This window comes from Myxocyprinus asiaticus, chromosome 42 (genome assembly GCF_019703515.2).
Source record: "Myxocyprinus asiaticus isolate MX2 ecotype Aquarium Trade chromosome 42, UBuf_Myxa_2, whole genome shotgun sequence".
NCBI lineage: Eukaryota > Metazoa > Chordata > Actinopteri > Cypriniformes > Catostomidae > Myxocyprinus > Myxocyprinus asiaticus.
In genome coordinates this window covers 37,406,612-37,420,308 of record NC_059385.1, presented here as the reverse complement: position 1 = coordinate 37,420,308, position 13,697 = coordinate 37,406,612, and the positions used below count along the sequence as shown (strand labels likewise).

The 13,697-nt window shown below is 40.1% G+C and overlaps 2 protein-coding genes across 3 annotated transcripts in view; one reads left to right on the top strand and one right to left on the bottom strand.

Annotated features, from left to right (window-relative positions):
• Positions 1 to 13,697, bottom strand: part of LOC127432446 (NACHT, LRR and PYD domains-containing protein 12-like) — a 612,890-nt gene that overhangs the window by 361,687 nt on the left and 237,506 nt on the right. The window lies entirely within an intron of this gene.
• Positions 1 to 13,697, top strand: part of bpifcl (BPI fold containing family C, like) — an 86,530-nt gene that overhangs the window by 1,227 nt on the left and 71,606 nt on the right. For both annotated transcript variants that reach the window (XR_007895748.1, XM_051683564.1), the window contains exon 2: positions 2,885 to 2,991. Coding sequence is in view for 1 of the 2 variants with exons in the window: in XM_051683564.1 (XP_051539524.1) it covers positions 2,895 to 2,991 (97 nt within the window). In the remaining variant the exon portion in view is untranslated. The remainder of the gene's footprint in view (positions 1 to 2,884; positions 2,992 to 13,697) is intronic.

Below are 13,697 nucleotides of genomic sequence, written 5' to 3'. Positions count from 1 at the left end.
TGTATTGTATGTTAATAAAGTTTGCTATTTTCCTGAGAAATAGGTAATTGTGCTAAGACATTTCAAAAGCAAGTCTATTTTCAGCATAAAGTCTAAACTCAGTTCCTGGTTTGAAGTTTGGAGATTCCACCAGTAGGTGGTAACAAAGTCCATCTCCAAACTCAAAAAATAAAGTGGAGCATCAAATTATGTCCATGATGATCACTCTTGAAGCCGTTTAATGAAAAAGTAATGGTTTATTTTTCAGTTATTATTATTATATTTATATTTGTGATCTAATTTGTAATGGTATTTTTCCACCTATTGTCATAGTTATTTTAAGTCACTGCAAAATGGGCCGGTGGAAGAAGTTGGAGAGAGTAAAATGTTTGGATTTGGTATCATTTTTTTTACCACTTTGTTTTTTTTAATTATATTTTTATTTCATTTGAAGTGTATTTTAATTTAGTTTACTTTTTTCGTGTTTCAATAAATGAATTACATTTTTCTAAATCAAAATCAACCAGTAGAAGTGAAGTGCGTGCAAAAATCCTGGATCCCTCAGGAGGTGGTCTTAGTACGGTTTGTTTGTGGGTCCTTCTGTGGTTCGATTGATTTGTGCGTTGTGATAGTGAAGAGTTACCAGTCCGCTTTGCCTTTTATGACATAAGTACCTCGTGGCTTGCCATACATAGCTACATTACATACTTCATATTCCAGTCACAATTTACTGTCCACATATGGGAATTTTAAGTGAATATAAATATACCATGATTACAATGACATGTTTTTGTGTCTCATATTCCATTCTTGTATTATTTGAGCACCTAAAATGAACGGACCGGCCGCATTCAGAGCAGAGCAGTGCATTAAGATGAACCGCTTTAAAGTGTTCTGATGGGTGTACCATCTACGGAAGTTCACGCCAAACCCCCACAAAAATACAAGCGAGGATTTTTATAGTTTTATAAAATGTTATTTGTGCAATGGCAAATGTTCTTGGCTCATACACACAATGTAAATGACACACAGGAGGAGACGCTTGCTCACTCCATTACTCTCAAGATGATACATAAAGAAACATATTTTCAAATGCACAAAGAATTTCAAATGTTTTCCTTCATGTGAAATAAGGGCTTGTAGGTTTTATTGGAGAGCCTTAACATAACATGAGAGAGTGAAGAATTTAAGAGAGAAATACAGTATGCATAATGTAATATAATTGCCGGTGTTGTCTGGGTTTCATAAATGATTTAACATATAAAATAGTACTTTTTTATGTAATTCTATCCCTGTGCAATAATTTTGTATGAAAAATTCAATATTTTTTAAAACCTTAAAAGTAATCATATAGCCCCATTTTATTTTATGATTTCAAGTTAAATATCAACAAATTATTACTAAAGGTATAGGCCTATCTGTCATAAGCATACATACACCTTAAGAAGTATGACATTTGTATGACAATTGCTTATTATAATAATCGCAATTATTTATGAATATTATTGTCAGCCAAATTTCATTATCGTGACAGCCCTAGCTGCAATGGGGTCTGAGACCACATTAATGTGAAGAGGACCAAAAAAGAAACTGGGTCCTCTTTTAAGTCCACTTACATTGTGAACACCAAAAGCACTGAGGTCATTTGCGGCTGGTTCCCTTTCTGGTTCACTTTAACCCAACTGGGTTTGGTTCACTTAAAACGTACTATATGTGAAACCACCCTTAAATTAGGGCCCAATAACTGCTAGAAAATGATAAAAAGGCACTTTTTTATTTAAATTTCATGTTTTAGATATTAACAGTTGGAATGCAGTACTGAAACCTGACCGTGGCCATAAACACATTGCTATATAAATATATAACTCCCTCTGGTCTCAGAATCAGATGAGCAAATATATCTTGGTCTTTCACTTCTATTTAATTTAAGGAAGTGACTTTCCAGCAGTCAGAGGTGACCGAAGTGATCTTATGTCAGCTAAACACAGACATCAAGATCAGTACGTGTCTCAGTTGACATGAACAAAATGAAATCAAGAACATAAATAAAATTAAAAAAAAAATGAGGATAAGTTACTGTATAGTCATGGGTTGATTTTCAGTGCACACCCAAACTGATACATGTACATTGAGTGCACTGTAATTCACTTTAAAGCATCTCAATGAATAGAGCTGTTGAGGTTGTAGTCCAAAAACCCATGATAGAATTCGCCATGGGTTCCGTCTTGATTTTCCTATGCGTTTTTATAATGGCAGTTTTGCGGCTTGTGAAAAAATGTTATTAATAAGATTGATGACATAAGATCTTCTGCTTCTCACCCCCTGCATTAAATTTTTTGGAGACAACGTCATCTTCATCTCATTTAACTCAATATGAGCCGGTATCACTCTCTCATTTGGTAGATATTGTACGTAGTCTGAAGCCTGCTTCCTGTTCCATGGACATTATTCCTCCTTATCTTCTTTTGGAAGCTCTGGACACTACTGGCCCCAGCATACTGTCTATAGTAAACAGTTGCCTAATTAATAATACTTTCCCATCCGATTTTAAACATGTTGTGGTCAAGCCCTCGCTTAAAAAGGAAAACCTTGATCCTTATGTTTTAAATAATTAGCAGCCCATCTCAAAACTTTCTATTCTCTTCAAAGTTTTTGAGAAGGTTGTTCTCCATCAGCTTTCGTCATAATATTTGACAAATTATTTGATGTTGGTTAGATATTGTTTTTGAAAAAAAACAAAAAAACAAATCCACACAACAAAAAGACATGAATGTCTCCAATGTGACACTTTTTAGGCCTCTGAGATCTTTTGGCATAATTTCATTGAGAATATCTGACAAATAATGTTTTGTAATAAAACTAATGCAACAAATGTTTAATTGGTATATTTTGTGTTTGTGTGCAGGAATTGAAGGATGCATCTGATTCTTTTCTTCCTGTTGCTGTTTAAACACACACTTGCAGACTGTCCTGCATTTAAAGTTGCTCTATCAGAGAAGGGTCTGACAGATGGTGAGATCTCCACATACACAAAACACCAGGGACACTGCATTCATCTGAAATAACATTCATAACATTTGAGTCTTTATTATGGCATCTTGTAATGTCTGATAAATTGCTTTTGTTCCTTAACTTTGAATTGACATGTTCATATGACTGTGTGCCGATTAATTGATTAAATCGCATATCGATATTTACTGAAAAAGGCCCCCCAAAAAGATAATTTAGTGATAGTAATTAAAATATAAATTAAAATGATACAAATATAATAAATATTATAATTCAGATCATTCAAATACAGTACATAAAATACATATAATAGTCATGCATTCAGAAAATACAAAAAGTGGCATTAAAAGACAAAATATTGTTTGTTTTATTTCCATATCATTGAACATAAATGTCGAATGCTACTGGCATAATGCCGTCTGCACTATTTTTAATTATTGATGTAGGCCTACTAATGTGTCAGACGGATGCTTTTGTATGGAGAGAAAACAGTCTCAAAACCTTCCACAAATGCACACACCAGATGCACACACACACTAAATTTACAAATACACGCAACAGAATGCACAAGTATTCTGTTTTCTTTGCTCACAACACAATCCACAAATGCACAAATAAATGCCAAGCCTTTTTCTATTGCTGCTGTGCTTTGAGAATGTGAATGTGTGTCCATGAATGTACTTTTACATTTGAGGATCCTTTTGAGATTGTTGTTCTGTAGACTTGATTCACAAATAAGCAAGCCTGGAATCAACACTGAGCAATCTGATCTTAAATATATGAGAACAGTCCTCTACATTTATTTGATGCAAAATGATAATGTGTGATAAAGGTCAATCCACCATATTTTTCAAAAAGCGGATGTATTTTGCGGTTGCCTGAGAAAGTTCCCATGTCATTGGTCACAATTTCAATAACTTTAAGGAGAATGACACATAATAGTGATGTGGGGTTGTTGTCTGTCACACAAGTACAGGATGTACAGTCGAATTATATATTAATATCTAAATATGTGATGATTTTCTAACAACTGCCGCAGTGTGTTTAACCCCATATAAACTCTGTGGTCCATTGCTGGAGGGTGCAATTGAGCGACTGGTAAATCATCCTACTTATGCAGCATTCGGGCGCATGATGTCTTTTTTCATGGTTATCACTGCCAGAGTGGAAAATTTGTGGTTGTCCTTGTTGAAACTTTGGAGTTCATCCTTTTTTGTCATGCAAAAATGCCCCCTTCAGCCCCTATCTTTGTTGCATTTTATTTTAAAGTATAACATAATGAAACCTCAATTATTGAATTATTTATATATTTCCAAAGGTGATGTTTCATAAATTGTGCTGAAGGATAGATATATCTATGGATTGTAAGAAGAAACAGAGAATGTTCTCGAAAAATTAGGAAATACTGTGTTTATTACTTTACCTTGATGAAACAGAAGAATTTGTCCCATGCACGCAGAGTCAAGCTGCTCGTCTGTTTCAGCACCTTGCTCTCTCATGAATTCATTCATTGTTCAGACGGCACAGGTGTGTAATGAAACCATTGAAATTACGCAAAGTGAATTGTAAAACGCTATGAGCTCCTGAAAATAATAAACGTGTAAAATACAGACTCAAAAATATTTTAACCTATTTTTAAGATTTACGCATTTCAGTTTCATAACAAAATGCCATCAAATTAAATTGTGCAATCTGTAATGTTCTTTGAAATGTTCACTTTGGGCACTAGGGGGCAGGCGTGCATAAGTATAGGGAAGCTGGGAGGGAGAGAAGAAAAGGAGAATACAAGTTAATAAATTACAAGATATGAATAAACTGAGAGTTATATTAAATTCACCTGTGCGGTTTAATTCAAATCACTACACAATCTTTCACAAAATTAAATTAATAAAACTATTGTTTGTATTTTGAATAAAAATGTAATTTTATCAAAGTTTACTTAATTCAGTTTGATGGAATTTTGTTATAAAATTGAAATTCGTGAATCTTAAAATAATTTTTATTTTGTGTGTGTTTATTCAAAGACGCTGATTTTGAAGTGAACAGTCTCAAAGCTGGTCAGAAATGTCCTTTCACTGTACATCAGAACAGACTAGCTATTCTTAATTTGGCAGCATCCTTCTATACCCCCCTGAGATCTGAGTGTGACAGCTGTGTGCATTTTCCATTTCCCTTTTTGATTTGTAACTAGTGCACCTAATAAACATGAAAAAAAAAAGAATTATATATATATATATATATATATATATATATATATATATATATATATATATATATATATATTTCTAAAGCAAATAGTTTTCATAAAAAAAGGATGGCAACATACACTCACCGACTACTTTATTAGGAAAACCAGTACACCTACTTACTCATGCAAATATCTAATCAGCCAATCATGTGGCAGCAGTGCAATGCATAAAATCATGCAGATACGGGTCAGGTGCTTCAGTATATGTTCACATCAATCATCAGAAAGGGGAAAAAATGTGATCTCAGTGATCTGGACCGTGGCATGATTGTTGGTGCCAGATGGGCTGGTTTGAGTATTTCTGTAACTGCTGATCTCCTGGGATTTTCATGCATAACAGTCTCTGTTGGGTAGTAGTCCACTGTGGAGCTTGCGCTAAAATATCAAATGGCACACCCTACGGTCTCATGGATTTCAAGGGAATGCACAAATTAAGGCCACAAAACCACAAGTCCACATCAAGTGTGCCATTTGGGAACGGGCCAACTCTGCTGTGTTCGGGGCCAAGTTGCTTTGTCACATGACATCAAAAGTCTAACCCTTTACTGACAGCACAGAGTCTCCTGAACTGAGGTCAGTCGGTTAAAATGAATTTAAATTATGCGTTGTGTATAGCAAAGCCAAAATACAACATCTACGCATGTGTACGTGGGATCGGACAAAGAAGCAGTGTAATGCATTTCAATTTAAATTCTTGTAATTGAATTACAATTACTGACTTTTCATTAATTTAATAACTTTTAAGTACATTATAGGGACATTACAGGGATCTACTTTCAGCTCCTTCCATCAGGGGTCACCACAGCAGATTATCCGTGATCAGCATATTTGAGTTGGCACAGGTTTTACACCGGATGCCCTTCCTGACACAACCCCCAGTGGCTGGAGGACTCTCACTCACACCTCCAGGGCAATTTAGAGTCTCCAATTCACTTAACCTGCATGTTTGTGGACTTGTGAGGGAAGTCGGAGCACCCGGAGGAAACCCATGCAAACATGGGGAGAACATGCAAACTCCACACAGAAAGGCCCAGTTGAGCCGGGACATTCTTCCTGTGAGACTACAGTGCTAACCACTGAGATGTGAGGTGCTGAGTGTACGACTTGTGTGTAACAATGAACAAGAATGAAATATAGAAATGAATGTTTTGAGCGAAAAATTGTTTTAGAATGTAACTTAAAAGTAAAGTAATTAGTTAGTAATGTGATTACTTTTTCAATTAAGTAATTATTATAGTAATCTAGAGAAATAATTGTTAATTTGTATTGGATTACTGTTTTTAAGTAACTTACCCAACACTGATTGGCATTGTCCTTGTTTAACACCTTAATAAAGATGAACAATACTTACATATTTTACTATAAGCAATCACGTACATACAGTAACGAGTACTGTACTGCCATAAAGCAAATAAAAATAATTCACATCAATACCGACTGATTTAAGTTCTTATTAAGTGGACTGATAACGTGTTCACAGACCTGTGCATGCTCATTATATATACATGATGTAATGACAGAATATGTTAGTCTAATATAATAGCCTGAATGTCTCATGAGTAGGATGGCCAGAAACTCCCATCACACCTTCCAGCTATGGACCGCAGAGTTTATATAGGATTAAACACATTGCGTCAGATGCACTCAATCAGCACTCCTCCGCTCTTCAGGTTCCCGCACACCTGAGAATAATGAGAGAGAGGGCGAGAGAGAAAAAAGACACAACACACACACACACAACAACCAAACAATAAGGCAGAGAAAGCACTTTAATTTTAAAATAAGAAGTTTAATCATCGTCTCTCATGTCTCCAATAGAGCCCGCTAGTTTCTGCACATACAAAACACGGCAAGAATTGAATAATATAATTACTTTATTACTGTAAATGCAGTTGTTAGAAAATCATCCTATATTAAAAAGGATTATTAATATATTATTGGACTGTACATCCTGTGCTTGTGTGACAGACAATAACCCCACACCACTATATTCTGTGGTATTCTCTTTATAGTTATTTACTTTGTGGTCAATGACACAGGAACATTCTCAGCCACTTGCTGAAAATATTGTGGATAAGACCTTTTATCACACATCATCATTTTGCGTCAAACAAATTTAGAGGATGATCCTCATACAGTTGGCAGTCAACCAGAGTAGGATTTCTGCCGAGGCGATCACAGCGTGAACGTGTCATTAGCAGATCTTAACTGCTATGGGACACTATAACCATAGAATTTTAACAGACCAGAGCTGAATGCCACAAAGCTCTTTCTCCCAATGTAACAAAAGTCAACCACCATAAAAGAGAAGAAAAAGAGTAAGAAGAAGAAGAAGAAGAAGAACAACAACAACAAATGTAAAAACACCACAACATATATTTGCTGGCTGGATGTTGCAATTGAGACACATAATAAACACTTTCCTGCAGCGTTCAGCATTCATGAGGACACACACAGTTCGGAGAGTTATTTGTTTGCATTTATTCATTCACATTTCATTATTATCATTTGTGAGTATTTTTTATACATATAAACGAGCATTATGAGCGAGCATTATTAGACCTCATATTCAAACAATTGTAACTTCCAAAAACAGTCTCTAAACCTGTGCTTTCTTTTAATGTGCCGATAGGCTCGCCCATATTTTCTGTTTTTAAACAGGATTATCAAATGTGAATTAATTCATATATGTATACTATTGTGTCAAATTATGTTATATTCATCTGGCAATAAAAACTGAAGACAAAGTGAACAGAATGATTCTTTATGGGAACATAATTATCAAATGAAATATTGTAAATATTTTAATAAGAAATGCAATTTTCCATTTCATGAATTAGGCTGAAAGTATTGTGACCACATTATTTGTAAAATATTTGTCTACATGTAATAACCAGAAATGCTATGCAGTTCAAAACTGTAGGTTACGAGCTTTGTTATTCATTATCTGTAGTATTTAATATTATCTGTCGTAATATTTTATTAGTAGTTCATATTTGCTGTTAAACAATGTTGCCCCAAATCTTGATAAAATGTATAATTTTTCGGAGTGACTATTTGCACCCAGGTTCGATTCTGCATTTGGCACATTATTTTTTCCCATTCTGTTTCCTGTCTCCATTATTAATAATAATACATATAATGAATATAAAGGTAGTTTTACTATAATAATATCATAGTGTTACTACAGTAATATGGTGTAAATAAAGTAACCATGTTTTTGAGCACATTGAGACATTTTTCTGGAAACTTTTTTTTAGCAGCCAGAGCATCAGCGATTCACACCTTAACTGGTTGGGAGGAGGTGTTTAAATCTTTAGTTTGAGCTGAAAAAGGTGCAGTCGGGACTCACATGTTGTCAGGCAAGATCAAACATTATCCACTAGATTAGCAACATACATTGAAAAAATATATTTATAAAAAAATAAAAGTAACAAAACACACAATTTGATATAACTGAGTGGAAATAATACTGATAAACAGCTGCAATGATCTAAATAACTGTATACATTTTTTTTCCTCACTTTACATTCAATGGCGTGGTCTCAGCTCACCCAACACAATCTCACGGTGAAATCGTCAGGATTCCTATGACTTTTCTAAATTTGGCTAATTCATATGATATCGTGCGACTGCACTAGTATGAATTCCTACGACTTTCACTACAGCCAATGATGTCGCTGGATATTGTTTCCATCTAATACGCAACAATTACTTGCTTCTGTCGCACATAACAGCTTCTTATCATGTTTACACACTCTACTGATTGGTTAAGTTTAGATAAGGGGTTTGGGTAAGGGTATAATATTAATAAGTTTGTCCTTACTGCCTCGTGTGTGGAACTCGCTCTTACTTCCGCTTTAGACATCCGAAAATTTGTACATGAAGTCGTACGAGTTTATGTGAACAACATTGCGCGAGATCATACAAAATAGACAACTCGTAACTTATGTACGATTTTTCATGAGATTTAAAAAAATCAACTACTGTCCCTTGCATCCACATTTGTGCTCAAGTGCGCTGGGGAATCCCAGTCAATGGGCAACAATAGGTGATTTTGGCTACTTGTTTTTCTGATCTTATGATGTTGGCCTACGCTATTTAGACCTGAGCCTTCAGAGCATGTCCACACTAATAACAAACAAACTCAGTGGGGCTTTATTAATTCTGGCAGTTTGTTGTTCATTCAGTTACAGATGATTTTATAATGTTGCATAAAAAGAGAAAAAGACGTTCAGATTTTATACAATGTCATAATCTGGCAAGACTAAGGCACAAGTTATCATGGACATATTAATGGATAATGTGCATTGCATACCCAATTAACCCTGTGAGACCCAAATATAGAAACATTAAAAAAAAACAAAAAAAAAACATTTAAAAAAAATTCACCTTTTACATGTTGTTGTAGGAGGCCTCTAATGCAGAAATAAATGGGTTTTTACATTTTTTACATTTTAGTAAGTTTTTAGGGAAAAGTTGTAATATTGCAATGTTGGGCCTGTTGGTTAGCAGAATTTCAGTGATTTTACTCACTGTCTGAACAAATGTAGAGAACATCTAATGGTTCATTTGCAGGGTGTACTGCTTATGTTGCCCCATAACAGTAGCCTATATATCTATACACTAATAATCACACAATAATGATAATCAGACAAGTCATATTTTTATGAAAAATTGTTTATTATAAAAATATGTTCAGATTGTATTTACAAAACCTGATGAACTGAACGAAACCTTTGGCATTTACTATGTTTAGCTCTGTTCATAGCCCTGACCTGAAAAATCACTGTTGGTACTGATAAAATCCTTTTTCAGCCAACGATACCTGTCACGGGGCATGGTCTGTGTTCTTGAATGGCTTGATTTTGTTGGCATGATGTCCACATAATCATCCGATGGGCGGTCATTTGGGTTTTTCAGTTTACAGGCATCTCCACATTCCTCTTCATCACTTGTATCAGAGTCCTTCTCAAAATCACTTTTCCCATTTTGGACGACATCAATGACATCATACACATTGTAGATAAGACGGTTGTAGAGCCGAGGAGGGCGGGGCCGGGCTGGAATGAGACACACCCGTTCCCCAATCAGCCTGATGGGGCGTGCGAGGGATAAAGGCGGCCGGGGACGACAGTTCGAGAGAGAGAGAATAGCAGGCAGCTGTACTGTGTGGTTTTTGTTGTGTGTTTTTGTTTAATAAATTATTATTTAAGTTGTCAAGCCGGTTCGCGCCTCCTCCTTTCCACAGAACTCCCTTACACTGGTGCCGAAACCCGGGATTGAAGTTTGGGTCGAAGATGGATGGAAGTCATCCCGTAGAGTCCTCCCAGTTGGCGGAGATCCTCCAAGCCCTCGCCAGCCTACATCAGAGCCACCAACAGACGCTGCTTGAGCTCCGACAAGATCAAGACTGCCGGTTTGTCGAGCTCCTGCATGCTCAAGCTGAGGACCGGCAGGTGATCCGGAGCCTCCTCAGCCAGGAGGCGTCCTCAGCCGCGACCCCGGACACTCCCACGCTGTTACCCCGACCAGCATTACAGAAAATGGGAGCGGTGGATGACCCTGAGGCCTTCCTGGATTTGTTTGAGCGGACCGCCGAGATCTGGGGCTGGCCGCTCGGCCAATGGGCAGCCCGACTGATCCCACTATTGTCCGGGGAAGCCCAGCTCGTGGCTCAACAACTGCCAGCAACGAGCCTCCTGGCCTACGGAGATTTAAAAAGAGCCATCTTGCAACGGGTTGGTCGCACTCCGGAGGAAAGTCGTCAACTCTTGCGGATCTTGAAGTTGGAGAGCTCCGGCCACCCATTTGCCTTTGCCCAGCGGCTCCGTGACGCCTGCCGAAGATGGCTGCTAGCGGGGGACCGCGACGTCCAGGGAATTATTGACCAGGTGGTACTGGAACAATTCACAGATCGACTGCCAAAAGAGATGGAGGAGTGGGTCCAGTGCCACCACCCGGCGTCGTTGGAGGAAGCTATCCGACTTGCGGAGGACCACATGGCGGCGATCCCGAGGGCGGAAGAGCCCTCCTACATTTTCTCTCCTCCCTCTGTTTCTTCCCCCTCCCCTCTCTCCTCTCGTTCTGCTCTCTCTCCAGGTCCCGTTCCTGTCCCACACAGACGAGGAGGACTTCAGCCCCTGAGACCAGTTCCTCAGGTGTGGGAGGTGACACCTTCCCCTACTCCAATGCCCCGCCACTCTCCCCCTCGGGGGGGGGGGGGCGCCCGCCGACGCAAATGCAGGCGTAGTGCCTGGGCCGGCCTGCTGGAGGTGCGGAGACCCGAGCCACTTCCGAGATCAGTGCCCTCTGATGGAGCTGGGGATGGTGGTGAGGGTCTCTGATCTCACACAGGCTGCCCCCGACCGGGCCGGAGCGTACCGGATACCAGTAAGTGTCAAGAGGGGTACTCACCAAGCTTTGGTGGACACCGGTTGTAATCAAACCACTGTCCACCAACGCCTGGTTCAACCCAAGGCATTGGTCACAACTAAAACGGTGAAGGTGAAATGTGTACAAGGGGATATTCACAAGTATCCGGTGGTGACCCTGACGATTAAATTTTGGGGGAAAAAGCATAGAGTGGAGGCCGCGGTTAGTTCCCGCCTCACCCATCCGCTGATTTTGGGGACTGATTGGCCTGATTTTAGAGTTTTATTAAAGGGAATTTGCGTGGATGGGTCCTGTACGAAAATAGGGAGATGTGTGATGTGCGATGCTCTGGCAGGGGAGGCAGAGCCGGGGCCGTCCTCGACAGCTCCACGTCATAATGACGAGAGAGGGGGAGAGGCTGCAGCCCCTCCCCTTCTCAGGGAATTCCCTGATGGGGATTTCCCTTTGGAGCAGTCGCGAGACGAAACCCTCAAACACGCCTTTGACCAAGTGAGAGTCATTGATGGTCAATGACTCCAGCCTGACATCGCCCTTTCATACCCCTATTTTGCAATTATAAATGAGCGGTTGTATAGAGTGACACAGGACACTCGGACCAAAGAGGATACAACCCAACTTTTGATTCCAAGGAGCCGTTGGGAAATGGTATTCCAGGCGGCTCATTATAATCCCATGGCGGGTCACCTAGGAGAGAGACTGGACATGACAGAGCCAAACCAGAGCAAAGATTTTTAGTAATGAGAGTTTATTTGTGAAGCGGTGTGTGATAGTTGTTTAACTTAGTGCTTAAAGTGAAACTGTAAATTTGTGCTGCGAAGAGGAAAAAATAAATCCTTACCTTAACAAGGAAAGCTGCTTCTCGCCTCCTCTTTTACACTGGTGCCGAAACCCAGGAAGGAGGAGCGATTCCCGTCGCAGAGTCCTCGACACTGCCGTCCACCCAGGGGAATGCCGCTCCCGTCCGATGGGGGACGGAGTAGCCCGACCACCCGGATGCGGGGAATGGCCGCTGTCCGCAAGGCGAGTGCGGACGGGACTCCCCGACCGCCTGGAGTGAGGGAGCCGCTGCCGGGGGGCGGAGGAGTGCCCTGCCATCCCCCGGGAACGCGGAGGGGTCGAGAGAAGACCGCCGTCCGCGGGGGGGAGGAGGGAAGCGACTCCCCGACCGCCTGGAGTGGTAGGGCCGCTGCCAGGAGCGGAAGAGTGTCCCCACGGGACGCCGGGAATGCGGAGGGGCGTTCTGTCCACTGGGGTTGGAGGTCTGACTCCGGTCCATCCGGGGAGGAGCGGCTGCATTCCGCCTGATAGGGTGGAGTAGTGATCGAGGACCACGCGACGGCGCATCAGAGAACCGGTGAGTTTCTTTTTCTCTCTTTCCTCTCTCTCTCTCTGTCGCTCCATGTTGGCCTTTCCCTCGCCATTTTGTTTTGTTGGTTTTCCCCTCCTGTCTCCTCCCAGGTCGAGGAAGGCGGGGATGACCCGCCGGCAGTCGGGGCATAAGGCACGCCCTCCCCCCCCGGAGAGGAAGGGTGGGGGATGTACGTCATCCTGGGGGCTCCCCGGCCTGAGGCAACGCTGGGAGGAGTGTAGAGCCGAGGAAGGTGGGGCCGGGCTGGAATGAGACACACCCGGTCCCCAATCAGCCTGATGGGGCGTGCGAGGGATAAAGGCAGCTGGGGACAACAGTTCGAGAGAGAGAGAATAGCAGGCAGCTGTACTGTGTGGTTTTTGTTGTGTGTTTTTGTTTAATAAATTATTATTTAAGTTGTCAAGCCAGTTCTCGCCTCCTCCTTTCCACGGAACTCCCTTACAACGGTCTTTCCTGGCTGGTGGCATTCTGAAATGTAAAAAAAAAATCACTGATTATTTTCCAGGCTAAATAATCTCAATTCAAATAAATCCCAATCATACTTACACATTTTAAAGAATTAACCCATTCCACAGAATTCACACAATACTGTCTGGCTAGTTTATTGTGCCCTCTACTTATCATGCTAATAGCACTTATACCCCCCACATTCCAGAACATTATCATCTGTCCCTCATGAAGCTAGCAGATATTTGG